Source organism: Varroa jacobsoni, unplaced genomic scaffold (assembly GCF_002532875.2).
Source record: "Varroa jacobsoni isolate VJ856 unplaced genomic scaffold, vjacob_1.0 scaffold_944, whole genome shotgun sequence".
In the NCBI taxonomy this organism is placed as follows: domain Eukaryota; kingdom Metazoa; phylum Arthropoda; class Arachnida; order Mesostigmata; family Varroidae; genus Varroa; species Varroa jacobsoni.
Window position 1 is genome coordinate 83,588 of NW_019213846.1, and position 15,422 is coordinate 99,009.

The following is a 15,422-nucleotide window of genomic DNA, read 5'->3' on the forward strand; positions in this document are numbered from 1 at the left end:
TTTTTCATTTTTTACTACGTTAGCATTGATTCTATTTCGTTGCTATTAACATTGACAGATTTTTGGTAATCCACACCAGATTCAGCATAAACCATGTGCTACTGCTCTAAGATTTACTTTCGAGCTCAGGCTGCATAATAAAAAATGGTGTCACTTCTGATATCATTTCATATTTCCTATATAGGAAGCTTTAGTATTTGTAATTTGTATCCTGTCGTAGCGTTTGACAAAACAGCCTGAGCATACAAGTTCTTCTCCCAACTTTAACTGCTTGTTTAAGCTTTTATCTGAACTTAAGACAACGTTCAAATAATATACATAACCTTATTATGCTGTACAACCTTTCGTGTGTACCAGTAGCAGCAACAGAAAAGTTAGTTTACATCAACAAACCCAAACCTCAACTGCCTTAGATGCTTATATAATCTTATAGATTGTAGGCGTAATCCCGTGATGTTAAGGTAATAGCCACCTGAAATGACCGCACCCGGCTTATACTCACATCGTTTGAGGGCGCGATCCGCACTCGATACTCCGTATACCGCAACACTAACAAGGAACAGCACTGAGCACTTCATTATCATCTTTCCGGTAGACTACTCAATGAAGGTGTCTGCTTCAAAGACGATTTTTTCAGATACCCCCCGCATCAATCTAACACCAAAGCACCCTTCATGCGACCGTTACAATACGTTCCTATTGAGCTCAAACGTCGAACTTGTATACACCGCACGAATACAACTAAGTAAGTGACTTCGGTTCGTATTTTACGCACCACAAAGGCTTCTTCTTCGTCGGCGTTGATCCTGATGATGATGATGATGATGATGAAGACAAAGATGACTGCAATTATTCAGGCGCACCTTAGTGATCTCACGTAAGAGATCGTCTATTTTGTGGTTACGCTCTATATTGTTTTTGGCATTTTATTACGATGAATGTTATTGTTGTCGTTATTTCTAATTGATCTTCATATCGCGAAGATTTACGCTAAGGAATTGTGCCGGTAGAAATGAGTGTGGCAGATAATGCGACTGACTAGAAAGTACAACGATACACTATTGCGTGGACGTTAACCGATATATGCTCAAGTCATTCGTGCGTAACGGTATAGAATGATAGCTAGTGGTCGTCGTTGGGCGTGAGCGCACTTCGCTTAACACTCTTTTTTTCTTCGGTTGAGAGCGCGACGCTTCAGCCTCTTGCGCGCGATATGCTACGAACCAGTTCGTGCTGGGGCTATTAGGCACAGCAACAGAGTGGTTCAGGTTTGAAAAGCTTCGCAGAAGCTATATCTGCGATGGCAGCGGTCCGGTTTACTGACGACCGGGCGCTACTGGCAAGCGGCGTGAAGCGCACGTCGTTCTTATAGACGGGAAAGGGCAAGAGAGGGGCCAAGGTGACATCTGTAATAACAACACAACAACAACAACAACAAGCCAACCAATCATTCCAAGCTCAGCAGGCAACAAGAACAGCGAACCACAGCAGTAGAACAACAACGCACGAGTTAAAAAAAAAAGACGACGACGTAACCAGTGTATATTCGCTAGCGAGCATTCACTAGCTTGAACCATAATTCTGTTACTGTTATTAATGACACCGTATCGGCTACTTTTAACCGTATTGGGTCGCGATTTACCTTATATGCAAGCAGCGGGTTTGTGATAGAGAGCCGATACTCTGATAGCTATCACATGAAATAATACAATTGCTATCACGAATTATGTTACACAGTAAGCGGTACAAAACGCCTGACGATGATAATATAAGTAGAATTATAGCAGATAAACGCTGGCTAGCCATCTGATTGAGTACACACTTAAAGTCACATACTAGATAACAATTCGATTACCGACATATTTCAAAGGTAATCGAACTGATTTATTGAAAGACTATTTATTTTCGACGATAAACTGAGAGTTTCTGCTAAGCACGCTATCGTACACAGTCACTCACTTAATAGGCAGGTGCATTATGTGCACCAAACTGCTGTTGGTAGGCCACGCGCGATACTGGCTTTGATTTCAACGGCCAACTTGAGACAATTAGAGCTTGGAATTATTCATCTGCTCAGCAGACGAGCTTACGAACAGGTAACTGAAGAATTGTCGTCGGCAGCTAGTAAGGTGATATAACACCATTAAATGATGAGCTTAGCTTGCAGCTGTTCCAGTTGAATTAGCTGTAGAACATATGTACGCCTTTTTGTAGGAGGCCTTTGGGACGAAAAGTGCAACATACCAAAGTTTTAACATCATCAAGGGCGGTCCCGACTTGCCGATCGATTGCACCAAACGACAAAGCTAGTCACTAACCTGTAGGACTACAATCGATATCATAATCGGCTATCCAACGCCCTTTTGCCTAACGAAAATTACAAGTGAGATGGGGAAAAATGACTGCCATGACCTGTTATCTCGCAAAAATGCAATAAACAGGCTGCTACACCGGCGGAATAATATATTGTGCACGAGAGATGGGGTACCGCGAACTTTTTGTCGCTAGTTGATTGGGTCAACTCCTGGCGTCAGTGCTCATAAGAATTCGTTTGAGTAGGTCGAATATTAGGAAAGATGTTCGTAGCCGCTTTTGTGATTTTGAATATAATTTTTAAAAGACAATATTCTTGAGATAATGATATAATAACAGCAAGGACTTCTGTCATCTTGCATACCTTTATAAGTTGACCAATTGAGCAAAGGCTAACGATGGCAGGAGTAAATCTCACTAAATACTTTCTCACTTGAATCCTTATAACATTGATACCTAATGGTGTTCGTTTCGATGTGTTTATGTTAGCTTATATGCATATTTCCAATAAAAAACATATAGGCTATATACAAGTGTGCTATAATATTTGAAACGTTTTTATTTATTCCTCGTATATTTAGCCAATTTGTCTTGACCATTCCTCAATCCTTACACGTACGCCTTAGCACACCTATTCCACCTGCACTTATACACCATCAAAGAGCAGATTCGTCAAGTAGTGAGTTTATTTTCTATAGGTTATCAATAAAGCGGAGTGAAGCAAAGAAGCCTGTATTACGCGAAGCAGCTACAGTGACAGAAACATACAGGCTTTTCGCCATACATGATGTAATATGAAGCAGCATCTATCGCCGGATTCTGAATTCTCGGAATCAGGCTGTGAATATAATGCGGCGATGAGATCCTGCGTTGTCCTCTAGTTGTCGGATCGTACATCCATCAGGTTCATCAAAAATTCGAGGAGACTGGTAGCACCGACCATTTCTCGTTTAGGCAATATCCTGTAAAAGCAAATGCCGCTGATACCTGTTGAAAGTATAGGCGTAAGCTTAGGTCCGAATTTCTTTGGCGCTACCACCGAAGTTGCTTTCCTCTCTGTTCGACACCTTCCTTTTGTTTGATCTTTTTCTGCCGGGAGATACAGACCAACTCATGCCTCGTTTTTGGCGAGCGGGTGCTCCCAGAGGATCTTCTTCATAATAGCTGCGTATCCAGTGTACATCATCTGTAGGTAGAATTTAGTTCGTAAGGAAACCATCTTTGTTTCCCATTTTCAGTATTTTCGCAAAAATTTCATAACATGTACTTCAACGAATTCCATACTTAACCACTAAGAAGCTCACTGTCTACACTTTGGCTTGCTCAAAAGCTTATACGTACCTCGGTATTCCGTTTTGAGTGCTGGTGTATTGGTATCTTCTCTATTTCCAGGTTTCATTCTTCAAATAATAGTACCAGTAACAAGCCGTTATTTCGCAAGATACCCCCTTCGCTGGAATCATTGATGGATTTCACCAGTGCTTTCACACACAAACGTACTCACTGAGTGTTGATTTTTAGCGCTGAACGATGTGTTTACTTCTAAGCTCATTTTACTCGAATCGTAGTACTCAATCAACTTACACCCAACAGAAATCAAGGACTTAGCGCAAATATCCACCGAAATTTGTCTGCTACTGCAGCGTAATTTTAAAGGTATTAGAATTCTTCTCCCTGCTAAATTGCTTTAGACAAGATTTTCTGTCAGATAACCGCTAAGTTGACTGTCAATAGGTTAATCCATAAGGTTGGTTGAAGCGAGTGGTGACAGCTGGGCGATCTTGATTTCAAAACGATCTTACTATACTGTTACTATATTATCCCTACTGAAGAGTTCTACAGTAGGATCAATAGCAGCAATAATGCTATAAGCAGCAATATCATTCATCATCACTCGTAATACTAATAAAATATTATGCAGATATGTTTAGTTGATAAGCGGCAAAGTCCCAATGTGACCTTGACTCGTCCGAATGAGGCAGAGTGGCACCAACGTTTTTCGATTGCAGTTTGGGCTCTGAGGGAAAGAGGTTCGTACGTCTTGTCCATTTTGCCTGTTTTAACAAGCGGAACAGCTGACAAGAACCGCACTAATATCAACCGTAGGTCCAACAGTCGCAACAGTTACGGCACAGAGCCACTAAAACTACAAAAAACACCGACCATGAAACCCGGCAGCCAACAGATTTTTTTACTTTTCGGAAATCCACAGAATGGGCACAGGTTTCAGTAGATGAGTATCTTCTATGACGTGAATCTATAATAATAATAATAAGCATGCGTTGTCTTTTTCATACCGTACGATGAAACGGCGTTGAATTTTAAGAAGACACCACGTAAAGAACAAGCGTCGATTGATGTCTGAAAGATACAGGACGGACCATGAAAACCAAGTTTACATATACGCCAATCGTTCGCTAATACCCCATAAACTACCAGGGCATATAGCCCTGGTAGTTTATGAGGTATTTTCCACTGAATATAGGGCAAATTATCTAAACTTTTGTGCGCAACCTTGCTTCAGTAATTTGGCAGTAAGCCTTGCTGGATGATTCCCAGGATGGTCTCAAATTTGAAAACATCAAAAGTATACATATATGCCTCATTTTATAGCAGAGTCCTGTCGTAGGCACACTGGTCAAGCGTAAAAATTATCGTAATTTATTACAATAAATATAACTGGAAATATTATGTAATATCTTTAAACTCAACCAGAAATAATATGATAGTTCTTAGTGAAAATTATTTTTGATTTATGTTATGTTTATCAAATGATAAAACGTTAACATGAATGTTAAGTAACTAGAACATTTCTCTAGCGTCGCTATTATTGAGTAAGGATTGTGATGTAGCTATTTTAGGTAGCTCGCTAATGGTGTATTTTCATATGAAAGTAAATCGACATTTAAAAGTTACAACAGGGAAATGGTAAGAGAACTACGAAAACCTGGCTCGGAACCTGATTAAAAAATTTCTTTGCCAATAAGAAAAAATAGCCAACTAAATAACGTCAGTGTCTGGCTTAAATCCAATATTCTCGCGGGTTTTAGATCGCAGTCAAGTGGGGGCCTAAGGAACGTAACGCTTTTCTCAGAAAAGCTAATAGTTCGTCAAGTCGGTGTGAAACGATTACAGCATAAGACTAAAGATCTTTCAAAAGTCCTTTGGTCTGATACCTTTGGGCGGAAGTACCAATGGAGCTAGACAGTTACACAAGGTCACCTGTTCGATCATGTACACGTTGACTTCAGACTCAGTTGGATCTAGAAGTCCTGCGACCATCAAGGGCTCATTGGCGGAACAGTGCGATGTTGGAAACGTAAATCTATTTCTATACAATAATTACGTAACAATGAACTTGAAAATGTGTGATATGAAAATAAACATCGAACAAATGTTTTATTTTTAAATCAATTAAGTCCAGCAGCCGTATGTTAGACATATACGTCTAGGCATGCTCGATTCGTTAAGGAATATGTTTTTCAGTGTTCGCTTGAGTTGTTTTTTTTTTTTGTTTTTCTGTTGAAAACAAACATGCCTCATGCTTTACTGTATTAGACAAGCTGGCGCTTTGATAGGGGTGTCAGCGGTAAGGTAGATAAGTGATACTCATCTCCGTAAAGAACGTAGGTTCCAGAAATTTCTATCGGGTAAGCGTTACTGTATCAATTATTAATATTATTTGCTACTTTTCCTGTTTACGACTAGTATGTAGCCTTAGCTACTATGTATGCCAGAAAATAATTAGATCGCCGTACATTAAGTGAATCAATTGTCCCTCTTCAATTGCGGCTGCTTGACAAATCAAACTTGCTCACCGATATATGTAGCGTATTGTCCTATATACATATATATATATATATACGCGGGCTTGCAAACTCGAAATAGTCATGCTCCGGGCGTGATACGATTTCTTAGCTAGCTTGGTGGGTTATCGAAGCAGCCAACAGGGTTGTTACCTTTACGATATCTAGAACAAAATTTTAAATGCTCTTATTGCCAACAATCTGCTACGCACCAAAAGAAACCAAACGAGCGAAATATCTGATTTTACGCTATTATCATTAACAACGCAATCCGTTAAATATAATCGTTTCAAATATATGAATTTGAAGGGTGAACAAGTACAAAAAAAATTGCGATTTTAGCATACTTAACTAGCTCTCCTCTATCTATGTAGAATATCGTTGTACACCGGAAGCTTTACTTATACATATATATCCAACTTATCAATGTTATATACAACGAACAAGTTTATATCAAGTTATCTATAAAGATTTGTGGAAACGAGCCCTCTTGAAGCGAAGAATCATAAACACTTGCTTTGCTAATCCATTCGGTTTAGCCATTATTATTCTATACCCGTTCGTAGAACATTCCTTTGAATGTGTATTATTTATAATTATCTGTAGAATTATTTTGCCGTCTACCTTCATTACCGGTGTTGAACGTTGCTTACCGTTGTGCAGTCACGATTTCTGTGACGCGTCGTTGTGCGTATCAAAACGACTCACCGTTTGTGTTCGTCTGGTCTCCCTTTACTGAATCTGTACCTCTCTATCGCTTTGTTGATGGTGATTGAATGCGCACAGATCCACGCAGATGCGGATGGACAGACGCGTACATAGATCATAACGCATTCACACATTTGTTCGATTATGTTTTGTCGTATAGAACGAAGACGGGGAACGTCTCTCAGAATAATTACATTAAAAAAAGTAACCAAGTGAGAATTAAGTAAATTGCTATTATTTCTTTGTGGTAATGTCTACTTGTGGTGGTTTTCCGATGACGCCGTGTGCGTTGCATCGAGCAAAAATACTGAGCATCGACCGACCTTTTGAAGTCGACACAGTTTTCAAGTGTCATGTCTTCAATGAACGCAATCGACGTCCGAAGAATCATTCTAATCGGAGTGGTTTTGTTGACAGTAGGTAACTGTGTGGGCCAAGTACCGGCAGGTTCGTTTTTCTCTTTAACGTAATATCACTCGTCGAGTGCAAAAATCAAATAGGAGCAATTACGCAAATCCGCTATCGGGTCTTCTGCCTTATTTTACTATAGTTTCTATCTTGAAATAGGCCACTTCGAGCTTCTGGACGCAAGGCATAAAGCCAACGACACCGGTATCATTTTTCTGAATATCAAGTCATACAACTGCCATCACTACACCCGCGCTTGCACATAATTGGGCCAACCTTCTTGCCTACGGCAACGGTCAATGACGAACTTTAAAATAGCACCTTAAAAAAAAATGATAAGCTTTAATTATTAGCAGAACTGTGTTGTCTAACTCGTTTTTGCTAACAATAATAAACGTTTTTATTCCTATACGTGGCCGATAGACGTAACCTTACATACATATGGATACATAGGGTAAGGAAAAAATCACTTGATAGTTGAAATTACCTCATCAAGCGACCTTCTGACTGATCTGAAGGCGACGAAGACTGACGAGGCAGCGGTAGATATGGGAATTGTCGTGATAAGGAGCGAGTTCAACTGTACAATACATTAGCATCACAATACTCCTAAAATATCACGATATAATGCCATAGCAGCGCTAGTATATAATTCAATTGAATTCACATTTCCTGTGAAAAAAAAACAAGACATAGAGACAAGATGTGCTATCTTGTAACATATAGTATGATGACCTTTGTTTCCCAACACTTTGCCATAGCTGTGTCAGAAAAACGTCAAAAATTCTAGCACTGTCTATTAATACAAGTCATTTTGTATAATAGTGTATAATATTGTTAACAAACGGACCCTGCTCGCGTATACAGTGGCTACTTATCAATCGATTTTTACTACGTCTTAATAATTATAGGAAATATCGTAGTAAACCTTTCTACTGCTGGGGGCTAATTGTTTTGTTGACTATACACATATATATATATATAGGGAGCTTGTGTTCGATGCATCCCTATACATTTTCTAGCGCCCGACTACAGGAGCGACACTCTTTCTGCTCGTGGGTGCTAAAGAACTTTCAAGAAACAAGGCATATAAAATGTAAAGATAAATTGAATAATTATCTGGTTAAGTATCCATGATTGTATCAGGTAGCTGCAAACACGATTTATATCCTAGTTAAAATGGAAATTGTTGATGTACAGTTGTACTACACAGGCTACTGAGGTAACCTTTGCTATTGAAGTTATTCTGTGTACCCGCCGCAGACCATACTGGACTAATTAAAGTCGTTATGTATGAGCCGTAACACCTACGCGTATCACAAAATTGTTCGTATTACATGCTGCAACTCATTACAGCCATGACGAAATAAAGCATATATGTATGCCAGTAGATATAGAATTTTCATTATTTGCACCTGCTAGGATCGTTTCTTGCAAGCCTCCAGTCTACGATACGGCGAAGCCATTTATCTCGATCATAGCCCACTGTGGTCTGCTCGTAACGTGCACGTAAACACAAACGTTGTCGGGAAGTTAATTAAGTTTGACTTAACTGTAACATGAGATTGGTCAGTTGGGATGTTTGCTTATATTTTTAGGGGGTGAATGATAACGATAGGTACAACTCTCCCGGCATACGAATATGTGTCATATTTGTTTATTCAAATTTAGAGTACGACATCTTCTGCGACGAGACTATGACAATTGACCTATCATTCAATTTTGCATTAGCATTTTTAACAAACTTGCGGTTACAACAACGGTGCGTTTCGAATACTACCTACAAACAATTGACGATATAATCCTAACATTTCTTAGATTTGTGGTACTTTAACACAGTCAGGTACCTTTTTTGTTGTAGTAGTAAAAAAAAACGCGGAATAACTTATGATTACGGCGCACATCAAGTTAACACAACAGCTGCCTGGGTCGTTTGCGACTTCTGTGCCGTCTAAAAATTCAATTTATACAAGAAACATAGCATTCTTCTTTCAGATTCGCGAGCTTGTCGCAGCAGTCCCATCATCGTTAATGATACAATATAGACCCGGAGCGAATTTGCACATTGCTCATGCCTCCTTTGTTTGTTAGCTAGAAGTCTGCCTGGATGTTCTTAGTTGGCTTCCTACCAGCCCTCAAGCATCACAGATGATATTGGCCCGAAGAAAAAAGAAAAACAATGACGTAACAGAACCCCCGATTAGTAATCCCCGGTCCCCTTAGAAATCAGGCCGGTGCTGATAAATAATCTATCCAAATAACTGTTGTGATGACACCAATCGAATAGAATAAAAGCTGATAGAGACAACCGCAGTTTTTTTTTTGCTTGCAAATCGGCAAGTTTCTCTGAAGACCCAGTTGAATTGTGATTACGCTGTGACAACATGTATTTCACACAAAACATTAAGGAAAAGCAACAGCGTTTTCGGTCTTTTGAGTCAACCAAGTAAGATCCCCTTTTCTCACTATCACGGCGACATGGTCTCCGTGTGTACACGCGTATGTAGCTATGCGAGTCCATATTTACATACTGTTTGTGTTGTTGCGTTAGCGTGTTAAGAATTCTTAGCCTTTTCCTTTGTTGTTTTTTTTTTGTCTTTATGAAAAGCTGCGTAACGTCCGTATAATCCTAGAGTATAGCCGATGCCTGTATCGTAACTTAATTTCGATTAGACTAAGCTTTATTCGGACGGACAAACCTCAAGGTCTCATAAATTCAAATTGATTGAGCGAGAATTCAGCGAGAGTAGCATATAGATATATAGCTAGAACTAGCATATGGGTGCAACAAATCAGCGTCACGTTACCAAACGATTGCTAGCGATGTCTAATAAATCCTAGCAACGGATATAAACAAATACAATTATAGTTTTGTTGGTAACTCGTCAATTGACTGGGTACTGAACTTAGCTGACCGGGCTAGCGGCGGTAGTTTGATTTATGTATCAAACAATAGATCGGCAATAGGCAGCCATGTAACACTAGAATTCTGCGTTTACCAGGAGGATCTGCTGTGCGAGTAAGCTAACTCTATTCGAGTTCAAATAGCATTACATTAAATGCCTGATGCAACAATCGGAATCGAGAAAAGAGATCGTTCTGCATAGCATGGCAATGTAAATAGAGCCTTTTTGGGCATCATCTAACAGTACCTAACACATAACTGTGTTCCGCTGGTTGCTTCCAACCTAGTAGTAACGAATGCGATTATGTAAATGTCCTCATTGGCTTTCCTACCTTTTGCCGTTCCTTTGCCATATAAATTATCTCTTTGATTAAAGGAGAAATTGTCTGCTAACTAGGACTTTGTGTGAGGCATATCAGTGCAAACATGGAACATGTCTGGAATGAACCGTACTTTAGGCACCAAGTTTTGACTCTGTTTTATTAAACTCACCTATACCTATTGAAAGAACACGCGCGGTACGGGCTGTCGAAAATCGAGACTACTTTAGCGTTTCTTATGTGTTGCATTCATTTGAGAGATGATCGCTCGTTTGTGAGATACCATTAATGCTTCGTACACGTTGACGAAACGTCTATTTGCAGAAAACTATCTTCAAAATCGTATCATTTGCTGCTTACTGTTCGCAATCTGATCGTTTTCTTAATTCCTGTACACCGCCACATGATAGTACGTAACGTATTTATACAGGATATGATTATCGAGATAATAGTGCCTTTCGTGTAGCGTCGACACGATGTTATAATGCCGACGTCACATTCGACAGAGCCGTTCATCGATGGGTGGGCTCAAATCCGTAATACTGACACATACGTAAACGCGTATGCCTTGTTCCTTCCATCGTTCATCAATTCGCTCTTCAACTCAATGCTTTGCCTCCTCAGTGTCTTTCGCGTACGCAGCGGGCGCGCACTAAATCTGGTAGCGGGACATATATCGTGCCGTCTGCGCCCGATCGTGCAGACTAGTCCGCGGTGGTCCGGCTTGTTTGTGCTGAGTCTACGAACGAATGTCAGCTGAATGGTAGTTTACGTTGAATATGAAGAAAATGGCAATAGCTGTCGCGGGCGAATAAAATGATTAAGAGTAATCAATGACGTGTTATGAGATGCGCTGCGGTACCTGCTGACGACGACGTCGTTTGGCAGTGAACTATTACTGTATGTGGTTAGGACTTTGTGGACGTTGATAGCAGAGAAGCGATTGAGAGACAGCGGGCCGTTCCTGTACGATCACCTTATGTATTGTCATTATTATTAGTGGTCACGGATATGGTAAGAATACATGCGTACGAATCATCTAAATTAGATATATTAATGCTTTTTCACAGCGCCGGCGGCACTGGTGATGATAAACATTATAATAAATTATTTTATATAATTATAATAAAACAATAATAATAATAAGGTAATTATAATAAAACAACCATAATATTCTACACGCTTTTGTTGAGAAGAGGTCATAAAAGGGATGAATAATTTATCTACCATAAAAAAAAACGGTAGTGAACAGCAGTACATGACGTGTTGTACGTAGGTATATTAATGATATGCTGAAAATGAACCTAGTTCGTATACACGCGTTCGCCAGACAATAAAAACAACAGGAGTCCTTTTTTATAGTTAGTTATTTCGTCGCGTATCGATGTTGCCGTTGAAAACGTCTTTCTCTCCATGTAAATATGTATACATGAAGAGAGAAAGCGACTTTATACACGTACCTGTTACAAGGTTACAGATAGCCTTTAGGTTTCTTCATTCCTGCTGATATTGTTATTATTACTACTACTACTACTACTACTACTATGAAATATTGATCCGATTTTTCAGATCTTTACGACCGGCCACGCACCTTGTCACTTCTGAAGACAACTTGTAGGGGATGCCCGTCGCAAACACACACAGTCTAGACTATAAACGTTGGTCACATACCTTTGTCTTTGATGTTGTTGGCAATTAGATGGATGTTTGAGGCGAAGAACGTCTTGGTACAAGGATTATACGCACTTATTACTAAAAAAATTAGTAACTATGATACGGAATTTTAAACTGTGCCATCTGTCAGGTCGGCTCAATACTATGGGCAAAAGAAGTCGCGCTATGGCTTACGTTAAAACTACACGCAATGGTGATAAACAGTTCGATAAAGTTAGAAAAAAAAAAAAAAGTTAAAGTTTTCGTGCTTGTCAACACTATTGGCTGTATCATACAATACAATGAAGAGCCAAAATGAGAAAATAAATTTTCTTTTTTTTTAATAAGTATTATATGTGTGTTATGCTAATTTATCTCCCTTGTATTATGAAGACTCAAGTACTTAAAAGACCCCTGTGACGTCAGTCCTGCTTTTGTCTCATGGCGATGGGTTCGTCACATTGTACGGCACAGCTGAGCATAAGGAAAACTTAGCGACTGCCAATTCACGCGCTCGTACATAAGCCATGCTGGTTTTGTACAATAAAAAGAAAGTAGAATTAGCAAAGCGATGAAATGCTTGAAACACTAAAAATAGATATGGTATGCGCTAGATGGGCAAAAAATAACTTAATAAATGTTTCATTTGTCACAACGCCGTGGCCCTTACGAAACCCAATCACTTTGTAACGGCAGCAACGATTGGCCTATAAAGACATCTCTTTTGTTTGCGTTTAACTGTCAACAAAGGGGCCTATGCCCTATTTAACTACTAGTAAAATTGTAGCGCACACTATCAAATCATAGCCGCACTCACAAACGCAAATAAAAGCTTAGCTACTAAAAGCAATGGCCTTTATTCGTCGCTTTATAAGGTCAAATTTACTCCTGTATTAGCGAGAATATTTTTGGCAATAGCCGTAGCAATATGTCCATGTGCCTGCCCTTCGTGCGTTTGTATATTGCACGAGTTAAATCCACCAGATATATACAATCGTAGTACCTGATCATTTCACAGTCTGGCAGTGGCTGATCCGTAAGCAGTTCTCTAGTTCAGTTGCCAGAGAGTCAAATGTGAAATACGTTGTTGCGACAGGGGGGCTTCGGCGATCGCACAACGACCGCAAACGCCAACAGCATTAGTAGTAGTCGTAATGACGACAGATAGCGTCGACCGATGCCATCTATTTATCTGTCCAGTTGTTTCAATAGTAACAGCAATAGCAAAAAACGGACGCGATAGGCGCTGCTACAATATCAGCAAAGTCACCTCTTTCCAATTCCTCATATCTCATTATTTGATTATTTATTAATGTCATATTATTACAACTATTATTTTTCGCTAATGGTTAATGTGAATTCCGTAGAAGTGGCGATAAGCGTCTGGGTGTGCGCGAACCACGGGCTTCGTCAACGACTTGGCTGGCAACGACTTAGAAAATCTACGTTGTCTAGTGCCAATTCCCATTCCCCGCCATTGAACTAAAATCCGCCAAGAAAACAAGCCGAGATCCAATTGGGCGGCTGTTATTAGATCCGAAGGGGGCGCAATACCTATGAGAGCCAAAAAGACTGAACAAGCACATACGAACGATACGTGTCATAGCAGATGTACGTGTAGGTTAAGTACCATTGGTCACCAGTTACCACCTTTCCATTGGAGACGCTATATTCTGCGTTGCACGTTATGGCGGCAACGAAATGATATTGTAGGGCTGTGGTGCGTGCTAAAGACAATTATTTGCCGTATAATTGATATTTTTTCCAAAAGATTACAGTCATCATCAGGCCACGTTTATAACCTAAAGTCGAAGGGCAGACGCCTCTTACGTCGGTCAAATATGTGCCTATAGTGATTCCTAACTGCATCTCACTTTCAAACGGACCACAGTTGGCGATCGACTGAATAAACAGTATTTTTAGTGCAGGACTAGGAGACGTAAAACCAAAGAATAGGTGACGTATTGATCGTCTAAAAAGTAGCCGAAACAGGAAGCGAAAAACTGAAACCGCACTCGATGATGACCGACAGTGTCGCAGATGGTTCAATCTGAAATAGATCGTTGACTGCCAAGCATCGCGAACGGACCACGGAGCAAAAATGGGCAGCAAATAAGCCATAAAAACTGTGCAACAAAAGGCGGGTGTCGTGTTGCTTTTCTTATTGTTGTGGGTGGCAAATGTCGTACCTCTTTGTAACTTCAGCAAAAGCATCGATTATCAGTTTTTTTGCTTACAATTTCCTACCGAGCAATCAATTGACGGTTTTAATTCTCATAGTACAATCAGAAAATTAACACACCACTACTGATCTTCTGCCTAGACTAAATATATTGAATCGAGGTAAGTCGGGCACCACCACATACTAGAATTCCTCTATACAGGGAAAAGAACGTATGAGTTAGAAAAACAAAGAGTAACCAACTTCATCAAGGGACCCATACGTAGAGCAAAACCTCGATTCACATCTGTCCTTTTGGACTATGATTCTTTACGAGATTGTGCAATCGAGTAAGCTCCTAAAAGCGGCTTCAAATGAAAGACATTGCTCGTAGACATTTATGTTGACCCACTAGATGATACGATATATGTGGAAGTCTTAAGCCCCCTTTGGGCTCGTACATGGCTCGAATTTGTTACACATGGCCGAAGGTGATGATCTGGTTTTTACTGTATATAAGTTCCCTTCTTCTTACTAGACAAGCTAGTGTTACTATACGTGAGCGGACCTAGCACTGAAATCTAGTGGCTCTTTTGCAAAGCTTGCTTGCACCTTTTTGTTGTTGAGAAAAAAACGACAGGACACAATAATCAGTACTGCCTGTTTCAGCCAAGTATTGCTGTTCGCTCCTTGCTACTTGCTCCGGTAGAACTGAGACATCTGTGCGATCGATGATAGAGAAATAAGACAGTTCCAACCTGCCTTCTCGTTTTACCATGAGCCAAAATGCCTCAAACATCCTGCGTCGCCTCAATGAGCATCGCCAAGGAACGGAGCGAAGCCTCTTGTCAGCAATTTGCCCCATCCCTGAGAAGCATGTCCAGCTCCTATCAATGGAAACAACTACTGTAAAACCTGTATAAAAATTTCAAAGAACCATTGCGGCGCACTTGGCGTTTTCGAGAGCGAATGTAGCAGCGTAATAGACACCCATTCGTTCTTGTGCTATTGTTTGGTCAGAAGTGGCCTAAGCGCAGGGATACTTGATTGCTCGCCACACTTCAGGAAACACCTGACCTGATACGGCCGGTTTGTTAGCGCATCGCCTGCTTATAACGGTGAGTTAATAACTTTTAACTGAATGATGG

The 15,422-nt window shown here is 40.1% G+C and overlaps 1 protein-coding gene and 1 long non-coding RNA gene across 4 annotated transcripts in view; one reads left to right on the forward strand and one right to left on the reverse strand.

Annotated features, from left to right (window-relative positions):
- LOC111265203 (uncharacterized) overlaps positions 1-1,349 on the reverse strand; it is a 41,811-nt gene extending 40,462 nt beyond the window's left edge. For both annotated transcript variants that reach the window (XM_022841686.2, XM_022841685.2), the window contains exon 1: positions 503-1,349. In XM_022841686.2, the coding sequence (XP_022697421.1) occupies positions 503-584 (82 nt within the window). In that variant the 5' untranslated portion in view covers positions 585-1,349. The remainder of the gene's footprint in view (positions 1-502) is intronic.
- A 5,525-nt stretch (positions 1,350-6,874) lies between these two features.
- LOC111265205 (uncharacterized) lies at positions 6,875-12,463 on the forward strand. Of its 2 annotated transcripts, XR_002683330.2 has the most exons (3): positions 6,875-7,274; positions 11,085-11,474; positions 12,030-12,463. It is a non-coding gene; the product is annotated as an uncharacterized LOC111265205 (long non-coding RNA). The 2 variants fall into 2 exon arrangements; XR_002683329.2 differs by lacking the exon at positions 11,085-11,474.
- The last annotated feature ends 2,959 nt before the right edge of the window (positions 12,464-15,422 follow it).